This window comes from Ursus arctos, unplaced genomic scaffold (genome assembly GCF_023065955.2).
Source record: "Ursus arctos isolate Adak ecotype North America unplaced genomic scaffold, UrsArc2.0 scaffold_25, whole genome shotgun sequence".
NCBI lineage: Eukaryota > Metazoa > Chordata > Mammalia > Carnivora > Ursidae > Ursus > Ursus arctos.
In genome coordinates this window covers 37,799,985-37,815,198 of record NW_026622930.1, presented here as the reverse complement: position 1 = coordinate 37,815,198, position 15,214 = coordinate 37,799,985, and the positions used below count along the sequence as shown (strand labels likewise).

Genomic DNA, 15,214 nt, shown 5'->3' with positions numbered 1-15,214 from the left:
AAACAAAGCCTTACTATTGATATTATGTCTTTAAAACTTTTCTATTTTATTTTATTGAGCTAATTGTCCTTTTTATGTGAATCTAAGATGTATTTCCTAAGTTACTTTGTGTTTTGGTAATCTCTTTTGTTTCTTCTCTGTATTATATGTAATATGTTAAGGTGCTAGTCCTTGCATGGAAGTTTACTTGTGGTTAAGAACAAATAATTAAGATAGTGAAAAGGATAATGTCTGTCTTTGTTTTACTTGCTTAATCACTGGGGCTTTTCCTCGTCAGGAGCTGTGTGGTTTTGTAGCTCTTAAGACAAACACCAGCATTCCCTAAGAAAGAAGCAGTATTTTGCATGTTTTGTTATATCTTGTATGCTGAGATCTCTTTTTGAGAGAGAAGCATATGTTTAGTGAGTTCATGTTTCTTGAAATATACATGATTCTTCAGACTGGAATCTAATGAAATAGGACTCCCATTTGAAAACCAAAGAGTTAAGGCTACAACAGAGGATAAAAGTGATCAAATGATTAGCCAGGGGCTAATAGAAATTCTGGGAAGAATGACAGATTGTATATTAGAAAGAAATATGATATCATATTCATTGAAGCTTTTACAACTAAAGATCTAAAAGAAATAATAGAAAATTACTGAAAGAGATGAATGCCTGAAACTTTAGAAATGCATGTGGTGTTGGATTAATCCAAGCAAGAAAGACTGATGGGCAGATAATAAATTACGTTGTATAGGAAGTCTGCATTCCTTGTGTTTAAGGTACTTTTGCCGCTTTTTCTCCTTGCAAGATACATTTAAACAGCTCTAGGCCAGTTTCAGAAAATTCAGCTCATGATTTTCATTATACCATATGTGTATGATTCTTTGGAATAGATAAAATATTATAAACAAAGACCCCAAATCCTTGAGTGGAGGAGGTTAATCTGAACCTTCCTTCTGCATTTTTGCTTTTGACAGTGTGAACAATACAGAACACCTTTTCATAGACAGCCAATTGTAATGTCCCCAGACAAAAAGAGTTTGAAGAAAGGTACTGTATTTCTGTTGGGGAGAAGGCTGTACTTCGACAACTGTACTTTTGTGGAAGAATAAGTAGTCATAAATGTGTATATATGTATTTTCATTGCAGAGAAATGATTACTTAACTGTTCTAAATTTTATTTTGCCATGGGTACATCATTTTACTTAAAACATTATGTGTATCTGTCTGTGTGTGTAATTATTGTCTATCTTTATATAAATTTATATACGAACTAGTATATTTCCTTTTTTTCTTTCTTAAGTAGTCACACAACAGTGTAATAATTGTGGAGAAATTTAGCTATGTTTACATATGTTGTTAGAGAAAAACACACTCTTCTTAAACATTTGAGCCTTTTAATCAATTTTTCCCCAGATTTTTACCATTCAGACTTGGCATTCATTTGTGTTCTTAGCTTTTGTACGTCCAAGGAGAAAGTGAAGTGTTTCCTGAAATATAAATAAGTAATAAAATTAATGTGCGTACAGAGTATGCTCTTTATTCTTCTTGGATATATTCTTGGTCCTTTTTTAATATATCCTTAATCTCTGGGGGAAAGAGAGATTATTACTCTGTTAAACTGAAGCGCTGATTCCAATCATCTGGGTTTCTGTGTACTTAAAATGTAAGCTTAAACTCAAGTATTTATATATAGATGAGTTCTATATTCCATAACCATATTAAAATATTTCCTAATATATGGTGGAAGGTTTATAGGATTTATGTTTTTTTGTAGCTACATCAGAAATAGGATCATTATTAAAATGCTATAAAAGCTAGTTCTTTCTTGGATCCTGTCAGATAAAATGTAAGAAGTAATGTTAGCTTCAGGTTGCGATTGCATAATACAGATGAGCCCTGTTAATAAAATGGAATAAAAGTTGTAAGTTTTGTCCCTTTGTTTCCATTGAATCTTTCCTAATCAGTTTTAAAGGACAATTTAAAATGTAACTCATTATGCATTCTGTTTTTATTTTATAGTAACATGCATAACGTGTGTTGGAGGCAAGCAGAGAAAGGAAGAGGGAGGGAGGGAGACTTCTGGGGGCTGTCTCTAGTAAGAAGAAACAAGTAATCAGAATTATTAACTGTACTTATTTAACTGTTTCTTGTCAGTTGTTGCTAAACTAACTTCTAATGCCTTGCATAGGGTTGATAACATACAAATTTGTGCAAAACTTCAAAGAAAATTTCATTTATAAAAGGCCTGTAATTCAGACCGTTTCTCTTACCTAAATAGTTTGTCTTGGGTTTGAAATGTAAGCAAAGGATCCTTAATGAACTACCAGTTATTCTCTACAAAGTTACTTATCTCCATTCCTGGTGTGTATATACCTTTGGGATCGTGCAGTATGAGTTCATCTTCCACATGTTGTCAAAGCCCTAATGGACATCTGTGTTTCTGTATAGATTATTCTTTAAATGGCTAAAAATTATAGAATTCTAATAGGACCTATTTTTATCCTTTTTGCAGCTATGTCGTCTTATCTCTTAATTATTAAAACAGAGCTTCCTGCTGCTGTTTCAGAATTTTTGTCTGGAGACCATACTGGGTAAGAAAAAATACTTCAGGTTGTATCCATAAATTTGTTAATTCAATAAATACTTATTAATGATACGGAAAAATAGGGCAGGATGGAGAGGAACTATCTCTTGGAGAAGAGGAAAGGAGAAATTTCTGGGAATATGAAAGATTGAGATATAGGGAATGGGGGATGGTGGAAAGTATGGAGAGAGAGGTCTTAAACAAAGGAGGGGACTGGATCATGCTGCTGTTGCTTCTCCGCAAACCACAGTGATAAAGTTACAACCACACTTGTGAGGTTTCTATTCCAGAGCGTGGTTTGAAAAAATAAATGATTTGCAGGGACTTAATGATTTCATTTCCTGGTTTTTAACAATATTATAAACAATACTAAACCACATTATACTTCCTTTCTCCTTTATTATTTAAAAATTACTGGGTTCTAAAGACTCTTGACTCATCTCTTTTTATGGGAAAAATCAAATTTATTATACTTTTCCTTTCATTGCATAGAAAAAGAAATTTTGAGAAAAGGACACTTGACAGAATAAATTCTTTGAAGTGTCATCAAGTGATTTCACATAATTTCTAAACCACAACACAAAAACCTATCAGACTTTTAGACTTAAATATTTGGTCGTTTTGCTCTAATATTTGGACTTGTTCTGGACGGCAGGGCAAGTTTTAAAAATTAACTTTTTTAGCTTTTACAACTTGGCTTCCGTGAAAAAGTTCTACTTAGACAACTGCAAATACATATTTATAAGGAAAGTATGGTGTACTTTAGATCTGAATAGAAACTGGAAGTCCGTAATGATTTTTCATCATCAGAAGATACTGTGCCTTTGTGTAGGCCACATTCATTATCACCTTTGATGTCCACAACTGCCTTGCTTTGTCTTCTTTTAAATTTTATGCTCTTAGTTTGATGAACAATTGCTATAAGAAAGAGCTATGTGAAATTCACTTTTTCATTTGCTGTAAAAATATTCAGGACAATTCTGTTACTCAAAAACTTCTATGTGACAAATTTGTTTTATAGTTTAGGGCTAAGAACTGAGGGCATTGAGAGGTAGAATCAGGAACGTTAGACTAAGGAGACGTGTTCTATCCATGTCAGTGACCTCAGGAAATTGATTTTACTTCTTCTGGCCATATAACTTAATTTTGAGCCTTAGGTTTCTTCACCTGGCTTAATGTGGGTACCAATATTGCCTTCCTAACAAAGTTGTTGATATGATCAAATAAGATATTTTTTATATATATATATATATATATATATGTGCCATATATATATATATATATATATATATATGCTTTTGTAAGTTCATGTAGTGTAAATGTGGAAAATTAAGAAATTCCATAATGTTGAATGTCAAATATACCCTCAATTAAAAATAAAGAAATTTCAATAATAACTATATTAAAGGTGGGATTTTCCCTGTTTACTGTGCCAGGGAGGTCAGAGTCAAATTTGAATGTACTGCATAAACTGTTAATCCTAATAGTTGTCATGTGTTTGCCTTTTTCTTGCTCCTGAATTTGGTGACTTCTATTTACTTTTTTTTTAAATTTTCATATATCTTTGTGGAAAGAGGAGGGATAAACATGCATATAAAGTTTTAGAAGTAATTAAGGTAGTATGAGGCTTCTAAAACCGAGGTCTTCTTTCTCTAAATGTGATACTTTTACCATAGCTTTCACTTTAAGTCAATTACTATTTATCTTATTGGGTTTTTTTGTTTCTGGTTTGCTTAAAAAAAAACAACCCATCTTACTCCTATTAGTAGAAAATTGATTAAAATGGTATTTTTATATGTCAGAAATGGATTTTTAAAGCTATACTTAAAATGCTGTGGCCAGTTTGCATCATCTTAGTTTTGATGAAAATTGCACACCGCTTTAACTGCGTCGTCTTGTTTTACATGTAATGTACATTTGCTTGTTTTGGATTTCAGAGTTGTAAAAAACACAGACTGTATTAATTGGTTAGAATGCAGATAAATCATCAATCTTTGAAGCTTAACGCTATAAAATAAGAAACAAATGTTATAGTTGACAACTATCTAGGGCAGTTTATTTCTAAATAAAGTTACATAGCAATATTTTTTTCTGAGATCAATATGATATTGTTATGCTTTTATTTCAGGGTTTGATTGACAATAAATTGCACTTACAGTCTTTCAGGTGTGCTTATTTTCTGTGAGATTTGATGTACCTTTGTGAAATATAAACCTTTATAAAGATGTTATCAAAAAGAAACCTTATGTTCATAATATTCTAATTTCAGCAATTACTGTTAGAAGTCAGAAGCTATAATACTTACCCCAAACTTGTATGAGGCATCTGTACTTTTCGGAGAATAATTTATATTTTAAAAATCTATGGCTGTTAAAAGTTGGAAGCTCTCTGTTAACATTTAATGATCTTGTCAGGGGAATATGATTGACACAATTAAGTTGTCTTGCATTTGAGTTACATAATTGATATGGGATGTGAGTAAGATCCTAATTCAGAACATATGATACTCTTGTTCCATTCCATTCGAGAATGAAATTAAAGCAACTTATAAATAAATCTGGTTTTCATTAAAATATGGAAAAAAGCATCTGCATGCCAAAGCATTTGCAATACAGCTAAGGATTTATACTCTATATTTCATACTTGGAACATTTTTATCATATAGGATTAAATCCACAGATCAAACAAGTTTTCTAGGAAGTATAAAACTTTTTACTCTAATTCTTTTGGCTTAAAGGAATGTATATTTAGATTACAGTAGGAAAACAGGGGTTCTGTTAGAGAATTCTTTTCCCCCCTTAGGAAAAAATTTAAGGTTAGTATATTCTTCTAAAATCTTGATTTATAAAATATACTTATTTAATATGTGCTTTTTGAGATTACTTTTTACTGGTTTATATTTCTGGGGCTGGGTTTAATTTTGCAAGTTTAATCATCTCTGTTCTTTGGAAAATATCCATTACCAAACACAATTCAGTTGCCGGTGACATGCATATCAAATCTAAACTAACGTTAGTGTGTGTTACTGAATTGCCCTATAGTTGAATGATAAAGAAAATCACTTCGACAATTGGCTTTATTAATGTACCTGAGTAAGTATAAGAAATTAATAATAACCAGTAGTCAAGCAAGGGATAGAGAAATTATATTTTGCAATAAAGTTCTCTTTGTATTAGGAATTTAAAATTCAATCCTGTGACGAGAGCGTAAAGGAAAGCACCATCTTGAGAAAAACGAGGCAGTATCTGAAAAATAGCATAACTCAAGAGTGACCATTCAAGAGTAGAGATCAGGAGCTCCTGTGTGGCTTAGTCTGTTAAGCATCCAGCTCTCAGTTTTGGCTCAGGTCATGATCTCAGGCTCGTGAGATGGAGCCCCCTGTCTGCTTCTCTCCCTCTGCCCCTTCCCCTGCTCTCATGCATGCACGCTCTCTCTCTCAAATAAATAAATAAATCTTAAAAAAAAAAAAGAGAGAGAGTGGAGATTGTTTCCATTTCTCCTATCACCAAGATCATTCTCATCCTTTCGCTGCTGTTACAGACATACAAGATGCAGTCGTTGAGCCAAATGATCTCCGAGGCCTCTTCTTGCGCTGGCATACCGTCACTGTGATGCTGAGAGACTGCGGGGAGGAGGGGACGTGGTCTTCAGTCCCACGGTTCAGTGCTTTGGGCAGTCTCGTGGCTTCTGGGCATGAGTGAATTGTGGTCTGACATAGTATAGTTGTAATAGTATAAGTTATAAAGTTCAGGATTTCAAAACGTTTGTTCTTATGCAACAGAAAAGAGTCTTTGGTCCTAAGGATTGATGTGCTCTTTGCACAACTCCCCCTTCATGACAGAAGGAACAGCAGTACTAACAGATGGAATCTGCTTTGCTGGCCCATTGGGCCTTTTTTCTCCTGACACTGCAATCGTCTGGGTCTGATATTGGGTCCCTGGAGGAAGAGATTTTAGGCGTAGAGCCCTGGGCTTTTTGCCAGCCTCAGAAACTTAGTTGCCAAGTGTTCCTCAATGAGGGGTATTTTGAAGTTCCCATTTTGATACTTACTCAAGACTGACTAGAAGATGAACCTGCCCGGTATCATTTTGCATTCTTAGTTCGTGTGCCCTTCGGTCCCCTACAGACAGGAATTGAGAGGCTCGTGTACATGCAGAGAGCACAGCTCCAGGTCCCTGAGTGCTAGAGATACTCGTGCTCAAGTTTTAGGTTCCGATACAGGCATTTCCTAAAGACACGAACTGGAGGGAACAGGGGAAAGGTGTGGTCATGGTGCTGTTTCTGCTGCCGCTCCTTCTTTTGTTCTGTTTCAAAGGAAATTGTTGGCACCCACCAATACCCACTAAAGATACATTACAAAGGACTTCGTCTGAAACCAGGAATAAAAGAGACACAGTGAATCATGAAGTCCATGGTAGAAGCCAGGGGCTGAAGCCTGTGTAGGGGAAAACCTTTTCTTTCTTTCTTTCCTTGAGATATAATTAACATATAACATTGTATAAATTTAAGGTGTACAACATTTTGATACACTTGTGTATTACAATGTGATTACCACTGTAGTGTTAGCTAACCCCTCCATCAGGTTGTAGTTAAGGTCTACTCTCTTAGCAACTTTCAGGTATACGATACATTATTGTTAACCACAGTCACAGTCCCCAGAACTTACTCATCCCGTAACTGCAAGTTTGTCCCATTTGACCAATATCTCAGTTCCCTTGCTTCCTCTACCTCCAGCCCTGCTGGTGACCACTATTCTACTCTGTTTCCACGAGTTTGGCTTTTTTTGATTCTACGTATAAGTGATAAATGGTAATATTTTCCTGCCTGACCTATGTCACTTAGTATAACACCCTCAGAGTCCAACCATGTTGTCACAAATGGCAAGATTTCCTTCTTCTCATGGCTGGATACTACTCCATTATTCCACATATAGTATATATATAGTATTTATATATATATGGTATATGTGCTCTACATACACATGCACAGACCCCACATCTTCTTTATCCATTCATCCAGTGACAAACACTTCAGTCGTTTCCGTATCTTGACTATTGTGAATAATGCTGCAATAAATATGGAAATACACATATCTTTTTGATATCCTGTTTTTATTTCCTTTGGAGATGTCACCCGGAAGTGGCATTGCTGTATCATTTTTTTTTAAAGATTTATTTGTTTATTTATTTATTTGAGAGCGAGAGCACGTGCAAACACATGCGTGTGCATGAGCAGACGGGTGGGGGAAAAGGGAGAGGGAGAGAAATCCTCAAGCGGATTCCCAGCTGAGCACTCCTGATGCTAGGCTCCATCCCAGGACCCTGAAATCATGACCTGAGCTGAAATCAGAGCCAGGAACTCAACCAACTGAGCCACCCAGCTGCCCCTATTTTTAATTTTTTTAGGAACCTCCATACTATTTTCCCTAGTGGCTGAACCAGTTCACCTTCTCACTAACAGTTCACAAGGATTCCTTTATCTCCACTTGCTCACCAGCACTTGATAACCCATACTAACAAGTGTGAGGTGATATCTCGCTGTGGTTTTAATTTATATTTCTGTGATGATTACTGATGTTGAGCATCTTTTCATATACTTGTTGGCCATTTGTATGTCTTCTTTGGAAAAATGGCTGTTGGTTTCCTCTGTGCATTTTTAAACTGGATTGTTCAATTTTTTTTTTTTTGCCGTTGAGTTGTATGAGTTCTTTATATATTTTGGATATTAACCCCTATCAGTCATATGGTTTGCAAATATTTTCTTTCATTCCATAGATTACTCTTCATTTTGTTTATTGCTTCTTTTGCTGTGCAAAAGCTTTTTAGTTTGATGTAGTCCCACTTATTTTTGCTTTTGTTGCTTGTGCTTTTGGTATCATATCCAAAAAATTATTGCCAAGGCCAATGTCAAGGAGCTTTCCCCCTGTGTTTTCTTGTAGAAGTTTTATGGTTTCAGATACTACATTTAAGTCTTTAATCCATTTCGAGTTAATTTTTGTGAGTGCTATAAGATAGGAGAAAAATTTCATTTTCGTGCATGTGTTTTCCAGTTCTCCTAACACCATTTATTGAAGAGACTTTTTCCCCCATTGAACGCTCTTGGCTCCTTTGTCAGATACCAGTTTGGCTGTATATGGGCACAGAGTTATTTCTGAGCTCTTCATTCATTCCATTGCTCCGTGTGTCTATTTTTGTCAGTACTATACTGTTTTGATTACTACAGCAGCTTTATAGTATAGTTTGAGATCAGGAAGTGTGATGCTTTGTTTTCTCTCTCAGGATTGCTTTGGCCATGTGGGTTCCGTACAAATTTTAGGATTGTTCTATTTCTATAAAAAGTGTCATTAGAATCTTGATAGGGATTGCATTAAATCTATAGATGGCTTTGGGTAGTATGGACATTTTAACAAATTAATTTTTCCTATCCATGAACATAGATAGGATATATTTCCATTTGTGTTGTCTTCAATTTCTGTCATTAAAGTCTTGTCTTACAGTTTTCAGTGTACTGATCTTCCACTTCCTTGGTTAAATTTATTCCTACATATTTTATTGTTTCTGATGCTATTGTAAATGGGATTGTTTTACTTCTTTTTCAGATATTTTGTTGTTAGTGTATAGAAATGTGACTGATTTCTGTATGTTGATTTTGTAACCTGCAACTTTACTGAATGTGTTGATTAGTTCTAACAGCTTTTTGGTTAAGTCTTTAGTACAGTCTCTGTATAACATCGTATGATCTGCAAATAAAGACAGATTTACTATTTCCTTTCCAATTTGGATGTTATTTATTTATTTATTTATTTATTTATTTATTTAATCCTGCCTGATTTGTTCTAGCTAGGATTTCCAGTACTATGTTTAATAGGAGTAGTGAGAGTGGGCACCCTGGTGTTCCTGATCTTAGAGGAAAAGCTTTCAACCTTTCACTCTTTGCGAATGATGTTAGCTGTAGGTTTTTTGTATACAGCCTTTATTATGTTGAGGTATGTTCCTTCTATACCCAATTTGTCAAAGCCTTTTATTATAAAAAGGTTAATGTATTTTGTCAAATGCTTTTTCTGCATCTGTTGAGATGATCATATGATTTTTTTTTTAAAGATTTTATTTATTTATTCGACAGAGATAGAGACAGCCAGCAAGAGAGGGAACACAAGCAGGGGGAGTGGGAGAGGAAGAAGCAGGCTCATAGCAGAGGAGCCTGATGTGGGGCTCGATCCCATAATACTGGGATCACACCCTGAGCCAAAGGCAGACGCTTAACCGCTGTGCCACCCAGGCGCCCCGATCATATGATTTTTATCTTTCATCCTATCAATATTTATTGATTTGGATATGTTCAACCACCCTTGCATTCCAGGGATAAATTCCACTTAATCATGGTGTATGATCTTTTTAATGTGCCATTGAATTCATTTTGCTAATATTTTATTGAGGATTTTTACATTTATGTTCATTAGGGATATTGATGTGTGGTGTTCTTTTTTCATAGTGTGCTTATCTGGCTTTTATATTAGAGTATGCTACCCTTGTCAAATGAGTTTGGGAGTGTTCCCTTCTCTTCAGTTTCTTAGAAGAGTTTGAGAAGGATTGGCATAAATTCTTCTTTAAATACTTGGTAGAATTCATCAGTAAAACTATCTGGCCCTGGGCTTTTCTTTTTTGGGAAATTTTTGATTACTGATTCATTTTCTTTACTTATTATTGCTCTGTTCATCTTTTCTATTTCTCATGATTCAATTCTGATATGTTGTATGTTTCTAGGAATTTATCCATTTTCTTAATTTAACATGTTAGTGGGTGACTTAACTACCTGGTAGAAAAAGAGGATGAATTTTCACTACCCGGGAATTCTGAGAGTATCTGCCAAATGATTTGAAAAAATAATCCCTATTGTCTTTGATGCTCCAGCTGCCATATTGACATTAATTATACTTTGTTACTGTTGTGCGTGTGTATATATGTATAAGTTTCAGGGAAAAATGATTATAGAAAATTTAGAAAAGAAAGCAAATAAAAATCGTACATAATACCATCTCTTACCTCATCATTATTGTTTTATTTCCTTTTAATTTTTCTCAAAAGCTTTTAAAAACGTAGTTAATAATGATATATTTTATGTTTTTATCATTAGTATTTTCCATTTTACTAAACTTATCTTTTTTTTTAAACTGCATAGCATTCCACTGAATATGCTTTTATTGGCCTAATATTCTCTATTGTTAAATATATAGGACTTCCCTCCAGCTTCTTAATGTTGTATTCATAGCTTCATGCACATAGAATTCTTTATATTATAGATTATTTTCTTAGATTACCATATTTTTAGTGCTTTTGCTACATAATGTCATTGTTCTTCCAGAAGTAGTACTCATTTACAAGATCACTAGCAATGCCTGAAGGACCAGTTATGCCACATTCTTGAATATTACTTTTTAAATAATTTTAGTAGTTTAATTTCAACAGCCTCATGTTTATTTCTTTAATTAGCACCAGAAATTGGATTTTTCTTCATGTGTATTTACTAGTTATACTTTCATGAATTGTTTGTCCTTTATGTACTAAAGTGAAGTCTTTACTGTTAAATTCTTGGGGAATTAACTCTAACTTTTTAAAATTTCCACACATGTATTTTATATTAGAAAATTGAAACCAGAATCTATATGTGAACAAGGAGAAAATAAAAATTGCTCATATTGCTACCACATAGAAATATCTCCTTCTGGTATTTTAAGAATATCCTTCTGAGCTTTTTGTTAATGTTCATCCAGTTTTTTTAAGTAACCAAATACATCATCACACTTTTAACCTACCTTTTTTTAAATTTAATATTTTAATGCCTTTATATGAAAAATGTAATACTTTTTTTTCCTGGTAATTCATGCTCTTTCTTGAAAATTTGAAAAATATAGAAAACTGTAAAGAAGAAAAATTACCTATCATTCTGCTACCCAGAGTGGATGGCTATCAATATGTTGCAGTTCTTTTCGATTTGTAACGAATCTGTACGTTTCCTCAACATTGCTAATCATGGCATATATATTTATGATTTCATATCATTATATTATTATATTATTTATTATATTATTATACCTATAAAATTTTCTTTCTTATGATTGTCCCGTAGTCCCATAATTTGTTTTAAAAGTGTCGTGGTCTTAGATATTTTTTTCCAATTTTCAATATTTTTAATGTTTTTAGTAAACCTCTTTTTACAGATATTTATGTTCTTATTGCTGATTGTTTATCTTTTATTTATTTTTTTTAAGTAGACTCCACACCCAGTGTGGAGCCCAGTGCAGGGCTTGAATTCATGACCCTGAGATCAAGGCCTGGGCTGAAATGCTGAAATCAAGAGTCGCTTAAGCAGCTGAGCCTCCCAGGCACCCCAACTGATTATTTATTTATTTATTTATTTATTTATTTATTTATTTATTTATTTGAGAGAGAGAGAGAGAGACAGAGAGGGTGCACATGAGCAGGGAGGGGTGGGGGCAGGCAGAGGGAGGTGGGGGAGAATCTTAAGCAGGCTCCATACCCAGCACAGAGCCATGTGGGGGCTCCATCTCATGACCCTGAGATTATGACCTGAGCCAAAATCAGGAGTCAGACACTTACCCGACCAAGCCACGCAGGCACCCCCTGATTGTTTTTAATAGTCTTTTATAAGTGTTAAATATGTGAAGTTTTTCAATATCTTTTGCCAGATTGCTTTCCAGAAAGGTAATGCACACAGTTTTTACCCTCACCAGTTTTTAAGATTTATTTATTTAAGAGAGAGAGAGAGCGTGTGCACGAGCGGGGGGAGGGGCAGAGGAAGAGGGAGAGCACCCTCAGGCAGACTCCCCACTGAGCACAGAGGCTGACCCTGGGGCTCAGTGAGGTCATGAGGGGCCAGAAACAACAGCCAGACTCTTAACAGACGGGGCCAGCCAGGCACCCTTACCGTCACCAGTTTGTGCGCGCCTTGTCGCTCCTCGCCGACATCGACTATTACCTTACTTTTAAATAGGTGCTAATTTGGTAGTTGAAAATGGTATCTCATTGTTTTGATACCTTTCTTAAATATAAATTCATTAATAAGAATGATAGGATTTCACAAGAACATATTTTAATGAAAGGAAGTAGGCTTTTCCTAATGGGTGGTTGTAATGGTTTAACTGTGTGTGTGTGTGTGTGTGTGTGTGTGTGTGTGTGTGTACACAAGCACTGGATTCCTGTGCCTAAAATAGGACTTTTTTTTTTTTTTTTCTAATAGGTCTTGGTATCTTGATGGACAAACGCTACTAATAATCATTTGTGTTGGCGTTGTGTTCCCTCTTGCGCTTCTTCCTAAAATAGGTAAGTCTTTAGAAAAGAGGCTAGTTTTTGTTTAGAAGGAAGAAAGAAGATAATGTTAAGGGCCTTTACATTTCACAATACCACATTTTTAGCAGAAGGGTGGTAGTGGTGAATAATTTTGAACTTGGACTTCGTTTAGGTTGTTCAGCCTTCAGCCTTGCTTAGTTAGCCTGTTACTTGGTTTGCAGTAGTATTTTGTCGGCCCCACTAAAGTAAAATCTTTACAGTGGAACATTAAAGAGCAGCCTTTCCTCCCAGTGTGCCATTAGTGGTAAGCCGGTTCTGGTTCTGCTGTACAGAGCTGCATAAGTGGCCTGTGGTAGAGAGTTGGAGTGTTGTTATTCTCAGCCCCAAGCCCCAGACACCACGCGCTGTGATAGAAAACACGCCCGAGATGGATAGCTTTAGCTGCGTGTTAGGATCGCTTTCCTTATAAATTGCGTTTCATTTTACTGTTATTTTACAGGCTTTCTTGGCTACACAAGTAGTTTATCATTTTTCTTTATGGTGTTCTTCGCTCTAGTGGTAAGTTTAAAATCTAGTACATTGCTTATCTCCTCACTGATATTGAACTTATCGTGTTAATGTCTTCTTTTTTTCTTGTAACTCTGTTTTCTGTCAGAGTTTTGTTTCAGTGTGTTATTAAAAGCACTTTTATTCCACAAAAGTATTTCTTTTATTGTATCTATTTTGAAGAGGCTTGGCTAGAGCACCCTTTCACATCCAGTATCTCTTTTGGTTAACTAGAAAGGAGGGAACACTGATTCTGTTAAAACCTCAGATGGCATTTAATTCTTTGTGTAGGTGTGTATCCATTTATTTCTGTAAAATACTGGGTGTGTATGTGATTAAACTCTTCCTTGTGTTGAAAAACGAGTGAAAGAAAATGCTACCCAAAGGAGCAACACAACACACAGTAGTTGAATCATATCACAGAGCCAGATTTTCAAGTTGTCACAATAATCTAGGATGCAGTTCATTTAGGTTGAACTCTCTTCTGGGATGCGAAGATAAAACAACTTTAGATTATTTAAATGAAGTGGAAGTAACCCTAGTTTTAGTGTACAGAAATACTGTAATGGATGCTCTTAAAACTAAAACACTTAACAGTATTTACATTTAATCATATGTTGAATTTATCAGCGTTAAAAATCATTGCTCTCCCCACCTCAAATTGACTTCTTTCTTAAAAGTAAATGAAATGAACATATGCTTTTTTTTTCTTCAATTAATTTAGATATAATCGACATGCAGCACTGTATAACTTAAGGTGTACAGCATAAAGACTTGACTTTCATATGTAGCAAAATGTTTACCACAATAAGTTTAGGTAACATCCATGAACATACACTCTTTAGGGTCCACATTGAACAGGGAGACAACAGTTATTCTCACCATAAGTGGATTTTTTTTTTGGAGTGGTACTTTATATTTGAGTATAGTTGACCGTGTTACGTTAGCTTCAGGTGTACAACATAGTGATTTGATAAGTTTATACATTACGCTTTGCTCACAAATGTGGCATCTGTCACCGTACAGTGCTATTGCAGTATCGGCGACTATATCCTTATGCTGGACCTTTTATTTCCATGACTTATTTGTTCCATAACCCGGAGTCTGTTTCTCCCACTTCCCTTTATCCATTTTGCCCATCCCCCTTCCTTCCTCCCCTCTGGCCACCATCAGTTTGTTCTCTGTTTTTATAGGTCTGATTCTGCTTTTTGTTTTTTATTCATTTGTTTTTTTTCAGATTCCACATATGAGTGAAATCATATGGTATTTGTCTTTTTCCGTCTGACTTATTTCGCTTAGCAAAATACCCTCTAGGTCTATCTCATCTATGGCACTGTCTCATCCTTTTTTATGGCTGTGTGATATTCCGTTGTGTTTGTAAATGCGCGCACACACGCGCACACACACCCACCCACCCATCTTCCTTATCCATTTGTCTGTTGATGGATATTTAGGCTGCTCCCATATCTCGGCTATTATAAATAGTGCTGCAGTAAACATAGGGGTGCATGTATCTTTTTGAATTAGTGGTTTTGTTTTCTTTGGGTAAATGCCCAGTAATGGAATATTGAATCATATGGTATTTGTATTTTAAATATTTTGGGGTACCTCCACAGTTTTCTACAGTGACTGTATCAGTTTACATTCCCTTCATCAGTGCCCGAGGGTTCTTTTTTTTCTATATCTTCACCAGCACTTCTTAGTTCTTGTCTTTTTGATTTTAGTCATTCTGATAGTTGTAAGATAATATCACATTGTGGTTTTGATTTGCATTTCCCTGATAATTAGTG

The 15,214-nt window shown here is 35.0% G+C and overlaps 1 protein-coding gene across 9 annotated transcripts in view; it reads left to right on the top strand.

Moving 5' to 3' along the window:
- Window positions 1–15,214, top strand: part of SLC38A6 (solute carrier family 38 member 6) — an 80,587-nt gene that overhangs the window by 27,298 nt on the left and 38,075 nt on the right. For all 9 annotated transcript variants that reach the window (XR_008961376.1, XR_008961377.1, XR_008961375.1 and 6 more), the window contains exons 6-8: window positions 2,500–2,578; window positions 12,829–12,911; window positions 13,378–13,436. Coding sequence is in view for 5 of the 9 variants with exons in the window: in XM_026480425.4 (XP_026336210.1) it covers window positions 2,500–2,578; window positions 12,829–12,911; window positions 13,378–13,436 (221 nt within the window). In the remaining 4 variants the exon portion in view is untranslated. The remainder of the gene's footprint in view (window positions 1–2,499; window positions 2,579–12,828; window positions 12,912–13,377; window positions 13,437–15,214) is intronic.